The 19,918-nt window shown below is 44.0% G+C and overlaps 1 protein-coding gene across 2 annotated transcripts; it reads left to right on the top strand.

Moving 5' to 3' along the window:
• The first annotated feature begins 2,163 nt into the window (after positions 1-2,163).
• Znf26 (zinc finger protein 26) lies at positions 2,164-18,933 on the top strand. 2 transcript variants are annotated; one of them, XM_076838413.2, is made up of 4 exons: positions 2,164-2,364; positions 12,976-13,102; positions 13,350-13,445; positions 17,230-18,933. In XM_076838413.2, the coding sequence occupies exons 1-4, from the start codon at positions 2,332-2,334 to the stop codon at positions 18,600-18,602; spliced, it is 1,629 nt and encodes a 542-aa protein (XP_076694528.2). In that variant the 5' UTR covers positions 2,164-2,331; the 3' UTR covers positions 18,603-18,933. The 2 variants fall into 2 exon arrangements, with proteins under 2 accessions (XP_076694528.2, XP_076694536.2); XM_076838421.2 differs by lacking the exon at positions 13,350-13,445.
• Positions 18,934-19,918: the final 985 nt, after the last annotated feature.

The raw sequence follows: 19,918 nt of genomic DNA, 5'->3' as shown, positions 1-19,918 counted from the left end.
ATTTGTATTGATGGCTTTGTTACATTATTATTGAACAGAATTGTTTCATCTGTTTTGAATAAAGAGCTCATATATCTGCTATTATTGATGTGCTTCTAGTTATTTCTCTACATCTACTGTATTTTTTCCTTTATGAAGTTGGTTACCATATTTGGTGCACTGATGTTCAAAAATGCTACATAACTCTGTGACTCTCAACTCATAGTACAAAGCATTATTTTTGTATGCCTGCCATGTACAATTTATGCCATTACCATAGCCCAAATATGTTTATGTCTTTCCACTATTTCAGAATATACTGAATAACAAATTCACAAGCTACACTGCTTACATTGGTTGCAGTTTTCAGAGTATTGGAGGGTCTCTTTATAGTCATGCTCCTGGCAATCAATCATAAGTTCTTTATTCCTTTCAAGCCTTTTTTTTAAAAGTTCTTTTCTTTAATTTTTCCATTCCAGTCTTAATTGCTAATATCTTAAACACTCAAGTCAGACATCATACTGTGTGTGTGTGTGTGTGTGTGTGTGTGTTTGTGTACATGCATGCCCACACACTACAAGAAGTGTTAAGTATTAAGGCAGCCACAGGGCAAAGGCACAGAGCACTTGCAAATTTATTGCTGTATGTAGTCAAATTCGGGTTTTTTAATTGTTGTTTTTGTGGTGCTGGGGGCTGAACCCAGGGCATTGCGCATGCCAGGCAGACACTCTACCATAAAGGCACATTCCCAGCCCCTGGTTTTAAAAGAACCAACTGAGTTGTGAAAAGAAAGGTTCAGGGTGTCAGCTTTAGGTATCAAGTTGGAGTGGGTTCTGTTTTTGTCACTGGAAGAAAAACTGAACTGGGCTTAAGATTGAGAACAGGGAATTTTTAAATTCATCACTGTGATTTTCCTGGGCAAGGCTGTAACAAATGATCAGGTGATGCGGTCAGGGTGCCCCCATGTCCAAGATTGGTAGAAGACTCCTCCTTTTATGGAGCTTGTTGTGGTGTATACTAATAAATACAATCAATAAGAGTGTAAAATATAGATTATAATATTTTGATAAGTGAGATAAGACAATTATAAAGCAAGAACTGCCATAGACAGGCCTCAGACTCCATTTTGCTGTCTTCTTTAAAACACTGTTACAAGAGTTGTTTCTGAGAAACTGAAATAAAGCTGTTTTCTTAAAAAAAATATTGTCTTTCTGTAATTTGTATTCCACGAATTGTACCCAACTCAGGATGCAGCGGTGGTCTTGGTGAGCTATATCCTGGGTTTGAATGCCCTTGTGGGTCTACACAACTTCGAAGTAGTTTCTCGCCCCGCCAACCTCTGCCCAAGTTCAGGATGCGACTGTCTAGCATCTATGTGCTTGAACCCAGGACGGTGGTCAACTGAACTGCAAAGCTAATGCTATTTTGGCTTCTGTTTATCACTTGCTTGCTGATTGGAAAATTCCTGTCCTTCCTAGAGCCCAAGGTCCCACTTACCAATGTTCTAATTTCTATGATTGGCTAACTTACATGATGCTAAACAAGTCACTGAGTTGGGGGTCTTCGTGATTATATTTTCTTTGGATGGACCTGGAAGCTGTTTGAGTCTTTACAGTGGGTGACAGTACCTATCCAGGTAAATAAAGCTCTCTTTTGATTTGAAATTTAGACTTAGGTGCTTTCTGAGGCGTCTCCCCATATCAGGGTTAGGTAAGGGGGGTCACTTCTGGTGAGGTTGATAAGCCCCTTTGTCTGGTGTCTCTGATATGATTTCGGATGTTCACCTGTACAGATGTTTCTGGGCACGAATGAGTTATTGATCAACTTGTACATTATGGTGGTGCTGGGCAGGTGGCAGTTGCTGACTTGCATAAACCAGGTGTAAAGTCACTCTGCCTCCCACTTGGACTCAAAACCGCGTGGAGCGGAGCACAGTCTTCTGTCCCCTCGCCCTTTGCGGGGGTCCCCGCCCCCACAGGTCGCGCTGTGATGCTCTTCCTCCTAGTGTAGTGGGAAGGCAGGCGGTGGGCGGGGCTGGCGGTGGGCAGGGGCGTTCTTTTCAGGCTCCGACCTCCCTTCCACTCCTCCGCCCCCGGAGGTCGCGCTGTGACGCACTTCCTCCTAGTATAGAGGGAATGAAGGCGGTGGGCGGGGCTGGCGGCGGACAGGGGCGGGGCACATCCGTCCCCGGCTCAGGCCCGGGGCCACGCCCGGGTGCTGGTCTGCCGGGCGTGCCGGGACGCTGCTAGCAGCGTGCAAGCCTCCAGCCCCATCACCCGCCGAGGCCGCCGCGCCGACTGGGGCAGCAGAGAGGAGACTCCGAGGGGCGCCAGGCTCTCCGCGCCCGTGGGGATGGCCGCCAGGGTCCGGACGGCGCCGTACTGGGTAAGCAGGACTTTCTCGTGCCTTTGAAAAGCGACCTGGCCCGTTCATCCCTGCTGTCGCATCCAGGACCTGACAGGACCTGAGCCCGGCGGCCCCTGGGATCCAGAAGCGCTCCTTATGGTATTTTGCGTCCGGCGTCGTCTTTGGCAGTCACCCTTCGTTGCCAGCGGTGGGCCCAGATTTCTGAGATTCGTTGTTTAAGGAAAGATCTTCGTTTGTCTTTTTATGCAGATCCATAAGAGTTCTTTGGGGGGAAATTACTTTCTTCTTTCGTTTGTGCAAGTGCTTGTTTATTAAGTGACTTGGTGTTCACTCCCTGAGGTTGGTGCTTGCAGTGCGAAGGTAAATTACGTTTCTTGTTTCAGGGAATCTGTGGTCGGATGCGAAGGGAAATCAAGTGAACAGTGAGGAAGGAGGACAAGAGATTAGCTGGAAAGTGCAAAAGAGAAAGACGCAGGGTTTTTTTTTGTTTTTTTTTTTTACAGAGGAAGGCGATAGTGGATCTTTTGGACTTTGTGATTGTTGGAGTAAAGATGAGTGATTGGATTGCTGGACCTGTTGCACTACATGGGTGGTTGTAGCATTTCCTGAGATAAAGATCACTGTTAGAAGAGATAACCCCAGAAAGACTCTCAGATGTTGAGTATGCAGTGCCTGTGCGTAATCTAGAGCTCCCGTGGGCAGACCAAACTGGAAACACACAGATTGGGGACACATTTATTCCAAGAAACTCAGAGTGTGGCCGAGTAGAACCCTGAAGAGCACCAAGTTGAGGATTCAGGATAATGACGAGGAAAGGATGTGAGATGAAGGACCAGAGAGCAAGAGAAGCGAGAGAAAGGAAGAGTGATTTTCCCCTAAGCTTGAGAAAAGAGAACTTCGTAAAAGCCACGATATGAAGTGCCACAGAAAATTAATAATTCATGAGAAAAAAGGTTTTTATCTGTTTGATTTGGGAATGTGTAGTCTCAGGAAATTTTGCAGAGTAGAGCATTTTGGGGGTGGTGACAGTGAAGGAGGGCTTCAGGTGAAGGGCAGCAGGCTGAAGGAACTGATCAGCAGCAGTGGGGCTGTTGGGTCAAGTGGAAAGTGGAATTAGGGTGCCAGGGAGAAGGGCACTTCAAAGTCAGTGAACTTTTTGTTTTTAAACAACTATATAGAAAATATAGTGAGATAAAATAGCCCTGTTTACCACAGCAATTTAAAAAACAAGTGAATTTAGAATATCTGGTAAAAATAACATTTTAAAACCATTGAATAATGTTAATAGCTATTACTGTTGACTAGCTCTCTTAAGCTCTTTATGTATGAAGTCATTCAAGCCTCATGGCTCTATTTTACAGGTGAGGAAACTGGGAACCTGATATGGTCCCAAACTACTAAGGAATACTAGGAAAGTAGGATGACAAAGCTAAGATTCATACCCAGGCAGTTCCTCTCTAGTATGTGCTCTCATTGCTTCTCAGCACTCCAAAAAACGTTTTAACAAATGTAAACAGAATTTTCTTGTTTTTGAGTGCATGTATTGATTTAACAAGCACTTATTGACAATTGTTAAATGTTTCCCAGAGGCCTTTGCGTTAAAGGCTGATCCCCAGGGCTGTGCTCTTGGGAGGTGGTGGAGACTTAAGCCTAGTAGGAGATTTTAGGTAATTGGGGACATGCCCACAATGGGGACAACGGGACTCCCCCCTTCTTGTAATCATCTCTACTTCCCAGCCCTGAGGTAAGCAGTTTTGTCCCCCCTGAGCTCTTGCCCACATGTGCTGCTACGGCCCACTGCAGTGGGGCTACCCAAATGTAGCCTAAAACTCTGTAACTATGAGCCCAAATACCCTTTTCTCCTAAAACAGTTGATTACCTTAGTTATTTGTCACATTAATGGAAAGTTTACTAATGCAACTATTTGCCAGACACTTTTCAAGAGCATGCAGGTATATTTTCTAATGGACAAAGACCGAGTCCATTACCCCTAGGGGGAAAATCATCAACGCTTAGAGGAACATCACTTTAAAAAGTTGTGAATGTTATATGTACAAATGAGAGAGGCTGGGTGGCTTCTTCAGGTAGCAGAATCAGGAAGCTCTCTCTTGAGGCAACATTTAAACAGTCTGAAAAACAGTATGGTGATCGTGGAAAGATGGGTTAGATGGAAGAAGCATTTCAGGCCTTGAAGAAGAAGCCAAGGCCAAGAAAACCCGCATGGTTCCTTTCTCAGGTGGAAAGCAAGCCTGTGGCCTGAGTGAGTGAGATGTGGGTGTGTGGAAGTATAGAAAAGGAAGACCATATTATTAGACTTTTAAAGTGAAGAATCATGATGAAAACCTTGGAGTTATTTTGTTTTGAAGTAATTTACAAACTAAGAGAAATTGCTAGAAGAGTATTTTTAAATTTCCTGTGTTGTAAAATAAAAACAACTTTCCGAGATGGGAATGGTTGTGCACACCTGTTGTCCCAGTGACTTGGGAGGCTAAGGCAGGAGTATAAAATGTTCCAGGCCAGTCTCAGCGACTTAGTGAGACCTTGTCTCAAATTAAGAAATAAAAAGGGCTGGGGGTGTTAACTCAGTGGTGAATTATTGGTTTCCAATCTGTGATATCGCATACACACCCACAAAAAAACTTTCTGTGCACCTTCATCTAGATTCCTCAGTTGTTACAATTTTGTAATCATTCGCTTTATCATTCTCTAGGTATCCATGTATGTGTGTGTGTGTGTATACATATGCACACACATTTTCTTCTCTCTGCCTTTAAAAGCCCTCTTGCCTTCCCACCTCATCTTTTTACCCTACTGAGTTTTTTTCTTATTTTATGTACATGGACACAATACCTTTATTTTATTTATTTATCTTTATGGGATGCTGAAAATCGAACCCAGTGCCCCTCACATGCTAGGCAAGTGCTCTACCACTGAGCTACAACCTCAGCCCTCCCTACAGACTTCTCTCTCCCCGGTCTCCTCCTCTTCTCCCCTGTCTCCTCCTCTTCTCCCCTGTCTCCTCCTCTTCTCCCCTGTCTCCTCCTCTTCTCCCCTCCCCCACCCTTTCTCTGTCATTTTTATGGACACAAATGCTGTAGGGTTATATTCACAGTATAAAAGATTGTTTCATTCCTGTTGAACCATGATACAAAGAAAAGACCTCGGACTCCAGTTTTAGACCAAATTAAAGCAAGTTTATATTGTGTACACAAGAGAGCTGACCAGCGACTGCCTCACCTGAAAAAATAGTCCAGAGGACAGTGTCTGATCTAAGGGCAAGGGAGGGGGGTTTATAACAAAAGTTACAAAGGTAATGTCTTGGGAATTTACAGCTGACAGGGTTCAGGCAAGCATAATACAGTAATCTATCTAGCAGGTTTATGACCTGCATACCTTAACATCTCAAGGTAGGGAGCAGACTCATCAGAGTTGATGAGGAGCAGCTGGGATTTCAGGGAGGGTGGTTAACTGGTCAAGGAGAGCCGGGCACCTGTAAGTTCAAAGCATGGGCAGGAATCTCAAGCAAGTTTTTAAAACATCAAATTATGGTAAGGCCAAATAGAAATCTTAGTATTTTACAGTAAAACAGAAATGAGCTTTTCATGACTTTGTGATGAGATGGCTCCCAATCTTAAAATGGAATTAGGCTGGGTTCATCAATTCCTTCTATTCTACTTCACAGAAAAATTTGCCATATACTTTTTTTTTGTTTTGTTTTTGTTACCGGGGTTATTGAATTCAGGGGCACTTGACCACTGAGCCAAATCCCCCACTCTATTTTGTATTTTATTTAGAGAATGGGTCTCATTGAGTTGCTTAGTGCCTCGCTGTTGCTGAGGCTGGCTTTGAATTTGTGATCCTCCTGCCTTAGCCTCCTGAGCTATAGGGATTACAGGTGTGCATGGCTGCAATATACTTTTTGTTGTGCATCCTCCTTTGTGCTTTTTATGTCTGTTTTACCTGTAGGATTATGTACACAGATATCTGTTTTGTGTTTTACTGTGAAAATAGCTTTATAGATTTTCCTGTTTAGTGTGATTTCAATTACATTCTCTCTTTAAGAAGCAGTATTTTAAATAGCACCCCGAACTCTGTTGGCCATTGCTTCCCTCCTCTTAAGTATTCAGCAGCTTTGAGGGTTTTTGTCCAGATCTTTTCCTCAAGATACATGAGTTATTAATGTTGCTATTTCCCTGTAAATTTATTTGGTGATACAAAGAGCTCAGGCATATTCTGAGGGCTCTGACCTCATCGGTGCACCAATCCATCAATGTACTCATAGCTGAAGGGGCTATTGGGAGATGATCACAATTGTCAGAGGTGGGACCTAGTTGGAGGGAGTGGGTCCTTGGGGGCACATTTTCAGGGACTGTATTTTGTCCCCCTTTTTTTTCCCTCAGGTATTTTGTCACAACAACAACAAAAAAGCTAAGGCATTAACTGACTCAGAATAAAGGACATAGATGCAAAATGAAGGCAGAGATGCCTGTTATATGTACAGGCCCATTTGGAGAGTCTTTGTTTTTAATAAAAATAGTGTCCAAGTCACTGTTACAAACTCACTTCTCTGTGTTCTGGCTGTGAGAAATCCCAGCTTGTAACCACTAGGGAGCTTTACCTTTCTGCTCTTATTCAATTCTTAGCTTTTGATATCCTGAAACTTTTCAATTTTTTTCATATATAAATGTTTAAATTTTAAAAATAATTGATTACAATTTTGAATTTGATAGGTGATGGGGTGGACTTTAAGCTTTGCTTAGTTCAACATTGAAAAAAGATTTGGGGTGCTAGAATGTGGCTCAATGGAGAGTGCTTGCCTAGCATGCATGAGGCTCTGGATTTGATCCTGGCACCACAGTAATAAATTATTTTGGGCCAGGTAGGTGGCGCATTGCCTGTGGTCCCAACTACTTGGAGACTGAGGCAGGAGGATTATGTGAACTCTGCAGTTCTTGGCCAGTCTGGTCAACACAGCAAGACCTTACCTCAAAATAATAACTGCAGCAATAAAAACAATAAATAAAACAAATTTAAAAGTTTTGCTTTTAGGTAGGAGGATCACAAGTTCAAGGCCAGCCTCAGCAACGTAATAAGAACCTGTCTCAACATAAAAAATAAAGGGCTGGGATGTAGCTCAGTGGTGGAACGCTGATGGGTCCAATCCCCAGAACCCCCCCCCCCCACACACACACACATGTTGTTGTTGTTGTTTATACAAGTGCCATTATGCTGTATATGGTAGTTATGCAATTTGCAATAATATCTTCACAGAATGAATGTGTTTTATTTGGATTTCCTGGTCCCCTATCAGAAATTTATACTGTTCAGTTTATCCAAACTTTGAAATATTGAACAACTATACACATGTATGAATATTTCCCATTTCAGTAATTTTTGAAAGAATTCAGAGATTTTTCAGGTTCACAGGAAAGCTGAGAGAATGGTACAGAGATAGCCCATAAAGTGTTCCACACATGCATAGCCTTCCCAGTGGTCCGTGTCTCCCACCAAGGAGTACACTCCCTGCATGGATGGACCTACGTTGATGCTGGGCTTCACTCTCAGGTGAAGTGCTCTGTGCCCTGTGAGTCTCACACAGAATGGTTTCACTGCCCTGGAAATCCTCTGTTCCCTCCTGCTTATGCTTTTCCATCCCCTGGTCACTACAGATCCTTTTACTGTCTTCACAGTTTTGCCCTTTCCAGAATGTCACATCGGAATCATGTTTGTGTGTATTCCTTTTAGAATTGCTTTTTTTACCTAGATGCATGCATTTAGAATTTTGTGGCTTGATCACTCGTTTCTTTTAGTGTTGAATAATATGCCTTTGTCTAGAAGTACCATAGTTTATCACCTATTTAAGGACATCTTGGTTGCTTCCAAGTCTGGGCAATTAGAAATAAAGTTACTACAAACATTCATGTGTAGTTTTTTGTAAGTACTTAAGTTTTCTTCTCTTTTGGGTAAATTCCAAGGATTCTTTTTTTTTTTTTTTTTTGCCTTTGTAGTACTTGGGATTGAATTTGGGGTTGCTCTACCATTGAGCTAGACCCCTGTCCTGTTTTTACTTTTTATTTTGAGACAGGGTCTTGCTAAGTTACCCAGACTGGCCTTGAACTTTCAATCCTCCTGCCTCAGCCTTCTGAGTTACTGGGTTTATAGGCGTGGTTTATAAATTGTGTGTTATAATTGTACACACAATTTAGTTGTAGATGGACACTGCCTAGCATTTGCCAGATCTATGGTAAGAGTACATTTAATTTTTATAAAAAAGGCGTTCCAATGTGACTTTACCATTTTGTATTCCCCTCAGCAATGAGTGAAATTTCTGTTGTGCTGTGTGCTTGTCAGCTTTTGGTAGTGTCACTGTCCACATTGTGGCTATTTTTCATTTTAATGAAGTCCAGCTTATTAATTCTTTTCTTTCCTCTTTGTGGTTCTGGGGGTTGGACCTAGGGCATATTAGGCAAGCCTAGTGCCACTGAGCCACATCACTAGCCCCAGCTTATTCATCTTTCATGGATCATACTTAGAGTGTCTTATCTAAAAAGTCATGCTAAACCTAATGTCATCCAGATTTTCTCCTGTTATCTTTAAGAAGTTTATGGGTTTGCATCTCACATTTATGTCTGTGATTGATTTTGAGTTAACTTACACACACACACACACACACACACACACACACAATTTAGTTGTAGATGGACATAGTACCTTTATTTTGTTTATTTTTATATGGTGCTGAGGATCGAACCCAGTGCCTCCCATGTGCTAGGCAAGTGCTCTACCACTGAGCCCCAACCACATCCCCTTGAGTTAATTTTATTGATGTCTGTGTCTAGGTCTTTTGTTTTGTTTTGCAAGTCTTGTTCCAGCACCTTTTGTGGCAGACTGTTTTAGTCAATCTCTTTGCTGTTCTGACTAAAAAACCTGAACAGAACTATTTTAGAGGAGAAAAGGTGTATTTGAGGGCTCTGTAGATAGCCAGCTCCATTCCTTGGGGCACCAGATGAGGCAGGACATCATGGCAGAAGTATGTGGTGGAAGAAAGCAGCTCACATAATGATCAGAAAGCAGAGAGAGACTCCACTGTCCAGGTGCAAAATATATACCCCAAAGGCACTCCCCCATGGCCCACTTTCTCTAGCCACATCCGGCACTGATTGGGTTAATAATCATTTCACCTCTAAGCTTTCTTGCATTGTCTCACAAATGAGCTTTTGGGGGACACCTCATTTCCAAACTGTAACACAGACTCTTTTTTCCATTGTATTTTTATATTCATAAGACAGTGATTTGTGGCTTCTCTTGTTCTCTTAGCTTGGGTAGAAGCTTTCATTTCATCCATCTTTTCATAAAACCAGCCTATGGGTAATGATTATTTTCTGGTTTATTATTCCTTTTTTTTTTTTTTCTTACTTTGGAGTTAATTTGGCTTTCCTTTCCTTTTTTCTTTTTTCCTATTCTCTTAATTTCTTAAGGTGGTACTAGGGATGATTCAGTGACAAATTCCTCCCTAAACACTTCTTTCATTGCATTACATATATTGCAATAAGTTGTACTTTCATTTTTGTTTAGTGTGAAATATTTTAAAGTTTCTCTTGAGACTTTTCCTTTGCCCTATTTGTTATTTATAAATGTGTTGTTGAATCTTTATGTGTTTGGAGGATTTTTCAATTAACTCTAGTTATTGATTTCTAGTTCCATTGATTTCTTGTTGTGTTTAATTCTGCTGTGTTCTGAGAGGATACAGTGTATGGGTTCAATCCTTTCAAACATGTTAGATGTGTTTTAAGGCCTAGAATGTGACCTTCTTGGTGAATAGTCCATGTGAGCTTGAGAAGACAGTGCACTCTGTTCTTGTGTGAAGGTCATAGAGAGCAGTTACATTCAATGGCTGAAGGTGTCTTTGAGGTCAGCTGTGTCCATACTGATTTTCAGCCTGTTGGATCTGTGTTTCTGATAGTGAGGTATTAAGGTGTCTAGCTGTGATAGGGGAATCATCTGTTTCCCCCTGGGGTCCATCAGTTTCACTTCACCTATATTGACACTCTGTCATTGCACACATATAAATTAGGAATTCTTATTTCTTTTCTTTTTTTAACCTTTTATCTTCTTATGTGATATACTCTGCCACTGAGCCACAACTGCCCTGTTGTTTCTTTTTATCCTTATGCAATGCAGTTCTTTGTTCCTAATAACCTTCCTTGCTCTGAAGTGAGCTCTGTTCGAGATTACTCTGTCTAGCTTGACATGGAGGCACACACCTATAATCCTAGTGACTCAGGAGGCAGAAGCAGAAGGATCATAAGTCTGAGGCCAGCCTGAACAACTTAGCAAGACGCTGTCTCAAAAAAAAAAAATTGTTTAATTAACAGAAAGGGTTGGTAGGGTGCTCCTGGGTCCATCCCCAGTTCCACAGGAAAAGCAAAAAGGAAAGAAATACCTGTACTATCTACTCCTGCTTTTTTTTATTACATATTTTTTTTTAGTTGTAGTTGGACACAATACCTTTATTTTATTTATTTATTTTTATGTGGTGCTGGGGATCAAATCCAATGTTTCACACGTGCAAGGCAAGTGCTCCATCATTGAGCTACAACCCCAGGCCTCCTACTTTCTTTTGAGCTAGCACAAGTTTATCTTTTCTCATTCATTTACTTTTAATTTATGTTACGGGTTTTTTTCTTCAGTTTTGGAGGTTTCTGTTGATATGTCCTCAGGCTTAGAGATTTTTTTCCCTTTGCCTTTTTCAGTTTACTGATAAGTCCATCAAAGGCATTCTTCATTTCTTTTCAGTGTTTTTGATCTGTAGCCTTTTTTTTTCCTTGAGATTTTCATCTGTTTGCCTATAGTACCCATGTGTCCTAGCATGCTGTGCACTTTACTCTTTAGAGCCCTTAGCATATTAATCCTGGCTATTTTTTTTTTGAGAGAGAGAGAGAGAGAGAGAGAATTTTAATATTTATTTTCCAGCTTTCGGCGGACACAACATCTTTATTTGTATGTGGTGCTGAGGATCGAACCGGGGCCGCACGCATGCCAGGCGAGCGTGCTACCGCTTGAGCCACATCACCAGCCCTAACCTGGCTATTTTAAACTCCCTGATAATTCCAGCATTATTGGGATTGCAGCCTGTGACAGGTTTTTCCCATGTGCCGTGCTGTGATCTGTTCTTTTCCCTCAACTCTTGTATGTTTTCCAGGAGTTCCCTCACTGTCTCTCCCTCTGGGGTGTCCCTCCCTCCAAGTGTATTCTTCAGGGATCCTTGGGCATTCCATAGAGTCAGGGAAACTGCCTCCTAGAGTCTGCACCTGGCTGTGGCCTTAAGCAGTGTGGAGAGAAAAGGGATCCAGCTAGGACTGAAGCAGTTGCTACCCCTGGCCTCCCTGGTGCTGCTCCTGTACGACCCTCTGACTTCTCCACAGCAGTTAGAACATCCTTCAGAACATAGGGCAGAGTCCATCCTCTTCAAAGCCTCTGGTGGCTTTGCATTGACTTGGGATGCCCTTACCATGTCCTCTGGTCCCGTAGGCCAACTGTGCTTTCACATTCTCGGCAGAGAGCTGCTCATACCCTGTCTCCATTGCAGTGCCTCTGCCCGGCCACCTGGCTCTGCTCCCTGCCTGCATGGTTGGCGACAGCTCCCGTCCCTGCTAGCACATTGTGTGGCTATACACTGACTTGAGTGACAGCTGCTGCCAGATCCTGGGTGGGTGGGACGTGGGAGCCTGGTCTGCACACGGCTCCCAGCCTTTCCCTATTCTAGCTCACACTTCTTTCTGGCATTCTGACTTTCCGTCCCAGAGGTTTTGGAGTTTCTGTGGGCAGCCCCTCTGCTTGTCTTTGGATTAGCTTCTCTCCTGGAGTTAGATACCACCTTTTTTTTTTTTTTTTTTGGCTTTCTGTTTTCTAAAAATCTGCTAAAATATCTTAATACCTTCTCTTTATTTTTATTTTCCTTTTCTTGTGAATGTGTGTCTGTAAGTGATTAAGGTGATTTAAATGATTCTCAATAAGAGAAGTTATTAGTAGTCTATCATGCTGAAATTTCCCTCCCTCTTCTGCCTACTGCAACTTTCAAATCACTTTTATTTCCATATCTTTTTTAAACTTATTTTCATGTTTTCCTTCCTTCCTTTCTTCTTCTTCTTCTTCTTCTTTTTTTTTTTTTTTTCTGTACCTGGGATTGAGCCCAGGGGCACTTAACCACTGAGCCACATCCCCAGCCCATTTTTATTTATTTATTTATTTTTAAATTAATTTTTATTGTAGGTTGTTCAAAACATTACATAGTTCTTGATATATTATATTTCACACTTTGATTCAAGTGGGATATGAACTCCCATTTTTACCCCATATACAGATTGCAGAATCACATCAGTTGCACAACCATTGATTTACATATTGCATTTTTATTTTTTGAGACAGGATCTCACTAAGTTGCTGAGGCTGGCTTTGAACTTACTTTGAAAATACTCCTACCTCAGGCTCTTGAGCTGCTAGGAATACAAGTGTGCTCCTTCGCACAAGCTGATGATTGAGTTTTAATTCTACTTTTCCAGTTGCTCTGTGTCTCCTGTATCACTTACTGTAATGACATCTGATTGAATGGGGTATATATTATTATAGGGCTTATTGTCATTCAACGATGTGTCCCTGGAGTTTTCTTGGGAAGAATGGCAGCTACTGGATTCTGCACAGAGGTACCTGTACAGGGAAGTGATCCTGGAAAACTATAGCAACCTGCTGTCAGTGGGTGAGTACTCAGATCCCAAGTCACACATCACCATCCCTTTTCTTTTATGATCTTCCCCCTGAAGCCTCTGATGTACTTAATGACTATGAACTTGAACTTTAGAGGTGAAGTTTTCCTCTTGGGCCCTCACCTCCTGGTTGTGCTGTTTCCCAAGGTACAAATGAGCGGTTGTGTTTTGTAGTTTCTGAGCCCTTAATTTCATCTCCAGCAGTTTGGCCCTCATCGTTTGTGATTTTTCCATTAACAGGATATCATGGTACCAAACCTGATTTAATCTTCAGATTGGAGCAAGGAGAAGAGCCGTGGATACTAAATGCCAAAATGTCCACTCAGAACTGTCCAGGTGGGTGAGAGCTAGGAAGATGGGAGGTGTAGAGGTAAACTGGCTATTCTTGAGAGCTTGGCACTGCTGGGTGTTGTGCATAGAAATCTTGGGAGTCCTCGAACCCTTGCAGCTGACTTACGATGAGACATGAGCGCCTCCGGTCAGCAGTCACGGACACACTGGGCCTCCTTCCTCCCTGGCTTTGAGAGGTAGGCATGCCCTTCTTCTGAGTTCTGCCCCACGGTTTGCCTCCTGGGTCAGTTTTCTTCCTTCCCACAGTCGAGGATACCTTCAGAGAACTTCTTCCCCTGGCTCTGTGTGATCCGTCCTCTTCCCTCACATTCCTTTCTCCTTTCTGGTGGGTGCATTGCTTAGACTCCACCCACAGCCCCACATCTGGTCTCACTGTATCACTGTGTGAGTTCACACACCTTCACACACTGGGCTTGCTCCCCAGTTCAGCCTCCTTCCATTCTGAATGTTTAGGTTTTTCTCTTCACTGTGGTATTACCGGCAGTGCCACCTTCCTCCTGTTCTCCTTCTGCACTTGGTTCTAGGGCTTATATGCCTGTAGGAGAGCTCCCCTGTGCTTTCCCAGGCTTCATTCTGGTGCAGAAATGGGAAGAAACTTCCTTCCAACATTGCCATTCCTCCCAGTTTCCCCCCTCTGTGGGCTTTCTGTTGTTGTGACAAAATGCCTAATAGAAACCACTGAAAGGAGGCAAGAGTTATTTTGGTTCATGGTTGCAGAGGTTTTGGTCTGTGGCTGCTTGGCTCCCCAGCAACAGTCCTATGCTGAGGCAGAGCATTGTGGCAGAGAGGACCCAGGAGAGCAGAGCTCTCCCTTCATGGCAGCCTTAAAGCAGAGAGAGAGAGGGAGGGCAGGAGGGAGGTCTTGAGAGAATGTAAGCCCTTCATATTGTGTTCTCAGGGCCCACTGGGGCCACCTCTGCCAGTGCCCACCACCTCCCAGGAATGCCATCACCTTGTGAATCCCTCAGTGGACTAAGCCACCGATGAGCTCAGAGCCCTGAGGGTCCAGGCACTCCCTAAAGCCCGGCTTTGAACCCTGCTGCCTTGGGGACACCCTGGGCCCCGCCCTGCCCGTCCCAGTGCTGAGGCTGCTGTGCAGCTGCTGCTGCACCCTGGACTGGGGCTCACTGGGAATTCTGTCTGCTTCCTTTCTACTTTGCTGATCTTTCAACTGCTTCTGCCTCCATTACTGTTTTGTCCTTTGAAAACTACCTTGTTGATACTCGTCTTCTCAGTTGTCACTCAGACTAGATCATTATTGTTGTAACTAGGAAGCTCAGATTCACAGTCATATCTAGGAGCTTTCATCGTCTTAGCTGGTATTGCTGGGTTTGTTTTCATAAGCATCCTGTCATTAGTCTGTGAAAATAAATGTATGTCTTCAATCCCGGATTTAACCAGAATAAAACAGTAGGGAGTCAGTAACCTCTACTGGCAAGTTGTCCTCTATAGAGCAACTGCAGACACTCCTCTTCTAGAAGGGCAGATGGCAGTCATTGTTGGCTCACCTTTCCCTGTAGAGGAAGGTCAGGGAGGGCTCTGTGCCCTGCACTTCCCGTGAAGCATCTTTTGTTGTCCTCTGTAGTCAGACCTTTTTTTTTTTTAGTTGTTTTTTTTTTTAGTTGTTCTTTTTTTTTTTAGTTGGATGGACACAATATCTTTATTTTATTTATATGTGGTACTGAAGCTCGAACCCAGTCCCTCACACATGCTAGGCAAGTGCTCCACCACTGAGCCCCAGCCCAGGCTTTTGAGAGAATGCCCATTCTATGGGCCCTTTGAGTAGTCTAATCAGTGCCCACTTCTGTTGTAGTAAGTCTTAGAGTAATAAGGCTTGAAGAGTCAGACTGTTATCAGACCAACCTTGGGGCTCCTTTCCAGACCTTGCAGGCTTCCAGTCTGTGATTCTGGGGGGTTCTGTTGTTTTCTGACTAATTCTGTGAAGCAGTAATCCAGCAATGGAGGAGTGCTATGCAGAAGTGGTCTGCAAGGCCAGGCCTTCCTTCCAGCCACTTAATGGTTTCCCCTTGTGGTCTGTCCACTGCCTCACTTCCCAGTACAAACCCTAACTTGGGCCTTCTACTACCCTTGGAGTGGGGCTGTGTAGGAAGAGCTCTGGAGAAGTGGGTGTGCCGAGGCCCACACAGGGCCTTGCCTATTCTGGTCAGCCCTGGACCTGAGCAGTGCCCAGGACTTCGCTTGCTGCCATCTCTCTTGGCCCCTGGTCTGGTCATTACTATCAGTACCAGACAAGGTTTGGGCCTGGATCTGGGCTGTCACCTGCAGCCCTGGTCCCCTGGTGGTCCCTGCCTTGTGTCACTTTGACATGCTGTGCACTTATCCTGCATGCAGCACTCAGGCCCGGCTGTTGACTCACATGTGGGTGCGTGGGCACTAACCTCAGGTGCAGCAGCGCCCAGAGCTGCCCTCTGCCTGCACCATGCTCTGCGTTTCTGAGGAGCCCTGCACCTTGTATGGGAGCTGGCGATCCTCCCCTTTCCTAAGTCCCATGGCAGCCCCTCGGTGGGTACTCTGGTTCTTCCTCCAGTGGTTCCCTCAGTGTGGTCCAAACCACTATCATCGCATCCTTGCTGACTTGCTGATGTGCTTCTCTGCCCTTTTCTTTCTCATTGTTTATGTCATAACCAGACACACCTTTCTAAGGAAGAATATTATTAATGAGGGTCTCTACTGAGCACCTCTGGGTGGCAGCAGACTTTGCTTCTTGCTCTCTGCTCTGTTTCCCAGTGGGTCCTGGATGTGCTCATCCTTTCCTATTTCCTGTTTCTTAAACCTTGCCAAGGAGTTCTCCTCAGGAAGTTTGTACTTGCCATTTCTTCTCGGTTTGAAGTGTTAGGCTTTGGGATTCATTCATCCTCCTTTTTAAAAATTAATTGTATTTTTTATACCTTTATTTTATTTCTTTTTAAGTGGTGCTGGGGATCAAACCCAGTGCCTCCCACATGCTAGGCAAGTGCTTCAACACTGAGCCAAAGCTCCAGCCCTTCATTGTCCTTTTTTGCAGTACTGGGGATGGAACCCAGGGCTTCATGTGTGTTGGGCAAGCTCTACCACTGAGTCACAAACCGACTCTTTTATTTTACTCGGAATCAGGGCCTTGCTGAGTGGCTGGCACTGGCCTGGAGCTTGCTCCCTCCTGCCTCGGCCTCCCGAGTCCTGAGATTGCAGGCGTGCCGCTGCTTCTAGCTTTGTTCTCCTTTCTAAAGTCTCGTTGCCATCAGACCTGAACATCTGGCCCCAGGAACCTTGTATCCTCTGAATTGACTTTTTTGTTTTTTTACTTGTAGTTTTTTTAACTTGTAGTTGGACATGATACCTTTACTTTATTCATCCATTTTTATGTGGTGCTGAGGATTGAACCCAGGGCTTCACACATGCTAGGTGAGCGCTCTGCCACTGAGCCACAGCCTCAGCCCCTGAATTCACTTTTTAATTAGGTAAAAATCTCACAGTAATAAAATTCATATATAAAATAATTGGGAATTGGCCCCTAAGTACAGGGTAAGTTTTTTAAGCCTCTTTAGAAACCCTTTTTTTTTTTTTCCAATCACTGCCAGTTTCATGAGGAGATTGATTCCTGTCTCCCCTTCACCCCTTGCCCCCTATGCTTGGCCAGTATTTCTTTTGAACAGTGGCATAGGCCTAGTAACACAATTTTAAAAAAGACTCTACTACATGCATTTTTAAAGCTTTCTAATTAATTCCATATTAGAATTTAAGAACTGCATGGTGTTTTGTTTTTCCTTAGAAGTCTGGGAAGATTGGTACCAGAAAAATCAAGATGAGTTTGAAAGTATTGAGAGAAGTCATGCTTGTAATATGTTCAGAAAACTTCACATAAGCAAAACCCACGTTTCTTCAGGACAAAGACTCCATAAGTGTAATACACTTGGGAAACACTGGACACAAAACTTGGGGTCAAGCAGAGGTTATGTAAGAAAGACGCCTGATGGTTTTCATGGGTGTGAGGAATCATGTTTTCTTAAGCATCAAAGAGCTCATAGCATAGAAAAATCCTGTGTATGTAACGAATGTGGGAAGGCCTTCCGTTGTAGGTCGCAGCTCATCGTGCACCTCAGGATCCACACAGGCGAGCGGCCTTACGAGTGCACCAAATGTGAAAGAGCCTTCAGTGCCAAGTCCAACCTGAATGCCCACCAAAGAGTCCACACTGGGGAGAAGCCCTACTTGTGTGCCGAGTGTGGAAAAGTCTTCTCGTTCAGGTCGCAGCTCATCGTCCACCAGGAGGTTCACACAGGAGGGAAGCCTTATGGTTGTGGTGAATGCGGGAAGGCCTACAGTTGGAAGTCTCAGCTCATTTTGCACCAGAGAAGCCACACGGGAGTGAAACCCTATGAATGCAGTGAGTGTGGGAAGGCCTTCAGTTTGAAGTCCCCATTCGTTGTACACCAGAGAACTCACACAGGAGTGAAACCTCACAAGTGCGCTGAGTGTGGGAAGGCCTTTAGGAGTAAGTCCTACCTCCTGGTTCACACCAGAATGCACACAGGAGAGAAGCCCTATCGGTGCAGCGACTGTGGGAAAGCCTTCAACATGAAGACACAGCTGGTGGTGCACCAGGGCACTCACACAGGGAACAATCCTCACCAGTGCAGCCAGTGCGGGAAGGCCTTCGGCAGGAAGGAGCAGCTCACTGCTCACCTGCGTGCCCATGCCGGGGAGAAGCCCTACGGGTGCAGTGAGTGCGGAAAGGCTTTCAGCAGCAAGTCGTACCTTGTCATCCACAGGAGGACACACACAGGAGAGAGGCCCTATGAGTGCAGCTTGTGCGAGAGGGCCTTTTGTGGGAAGTCGCAGCTTATCATACACCAGAGGACTCACTCTACAGAGAAGCCCTATGAGTGCAGTGAGTGCGAGAAGGCCTATCCCAGGAAGGCGTCCCTCCAGATCCACCAGAAAACCCACTCAGGAGAGAGGCCTTTCAAGTGCAGCGAATGTGGGAAAGCCTTCACTCAGAAGTCCTCCCTCAGTGAACACCAGAGAGTTCACACGGGAGAGAAGCCCTGGAAGTGCTCTGAGTGTGGAAAATCCTTCTGCTGGAATTCAGGGCTCCGTATACACAGGAAGACGCACAGAGGGGCCACCCGAGTGATGAAGTGAGCATGAGAAACTCCTCAAAGGGCAACAGAGTGATGACCAGAGGTCCTGAAAATGCACTCACATGACGAGTCATGTGGGAGAGACCAGCACAGCTGGGAAGAGCCTGAGAAGCCCCCAGGAGGCAGTCACAGGGGACTGTCGGGACAGGAGCAGTGAGCCTACCAGGTGTGGTGTTGTGAGAAGACTTGGGACGGTCATAACTGAGAACACCTTGCGGTTTACTCCGTCAGGGAAGCATTTTCCATAGGAACTGTGTTGCATGGAAAGCCACATTACAAATTGGAAGCTATGTTTTATAAAATAAAAAAAAATTCATTATAAACAATAGACTTTTTCATGGGGGAGTGTAAAAGTTTTTTTATTTCTTTTTAATGTGTAGATAAAGTAAAATCACAAGGCACTTATTCTGAAAGCTAAGGAATATTTTGTGTGACTTTCCTTAATTAACACTGAATAGCATTTTTCAAGAATTTGGCATTTTATTTTTTAATGTAACTTGTCATATATATTTGATAGTTTGTGACACAACATCCCCCAGTATTCTCCGTATTAAATGCTAAGTATCAGCATTGTCTCCTTTCTTTTTAGTTGTAGATGGACACACTATCTTATTTTATTTATTTATCCCTACTTGATGCTGAGGATCCAACCTAGGGCCTCACATGTGCAAGGCAAGTGCTCTACTACTGAGCCCCAGCCCCAGCCCCAGCGTCTCTTTATTTCTTAGCAATGTAACTAAAAGCATGTTTGGCTTATAATTGGAAGGGTAGGTCCTCCCCTGCAATTGTATTTGCTCTCAGAAGTCACATCCAGGAGCAGGTCAGGATGGGGCTGCAGGGCTGCTTCTCAGGTCTTGTGGCCATGCATGTGATTCCAGTGACTAAGGAGCTGAGGCAGGAACATGGCAAGTTCAAGGCCAGCCTCAGCAACTTAGCAAGACCCTATCACAAAATAAAGAATAAAAAGGGCTGGGGAGCCAGGATTGTGGCTCAGTGGTAAGTGCTTACCTGGCACATGTGCAGCACTGAGTTTGATCCTCAGCACCATATAGAAATAAAGGTGTCCATCTACAATTTAAAAGAAAAAAAAATTTAAAGCATTGGTGGGGGGGCGGCTAGGGTTGTGGCTCAGCGGTAGGTAGAGCACTAGCTTCACATGTGCGAGACCATGGTTTCTATCCTCTGTACCACATAAAAATATATATGTGAAATAAAGGTATTGTGTCCAACTACAACCAAATTTTATTTATATATATATATATATATATATATATATATATATATATATATATAAATAAATAAAGGCTGGGGATGAAG

This window comes from Callospermophilus lateralis, chromosome 1 (assembly GCF_048772815.1).
Source record: "Callospermophilus lateralis isolate mCalLat2 chromosome 1, mCalLat2.hap1, whole genome shotgun sequence".
In the NCBI taxonomy this organism is placed as follows: domain Eukaryota; kingdom Metazoa; phylum Chordata; class Mammalia; order Rodentia; family Sciuridae; genus Callospermophilus; species Callospermophilus lateralis.
This window is presented reverse-complemented; position numbering and strand designations above follow the sequence as displayed.

Coding starts and splice junctions, on each gene's coding strand:
- Znf26 (XM_076838413.2), top strand. CDS start 2,332: ATGGCCGCCAGGGTCCGGACGGCGCCGTACTGG. Junction 13,103..13,349: donor TAGCAACCTGCTGTCAGTGG/GTGAGTACTCAG, acceptor TTCCATTAACAG/GATATCATGGTACCAAACCT. Junction 13,446..17,229: donor GTCCACTCAGAACTGTCCAG/GTGGGTGAGAGC, acceptor GTTTTTCCTTAG/AAGTCTGGGAAGATTGGTAC.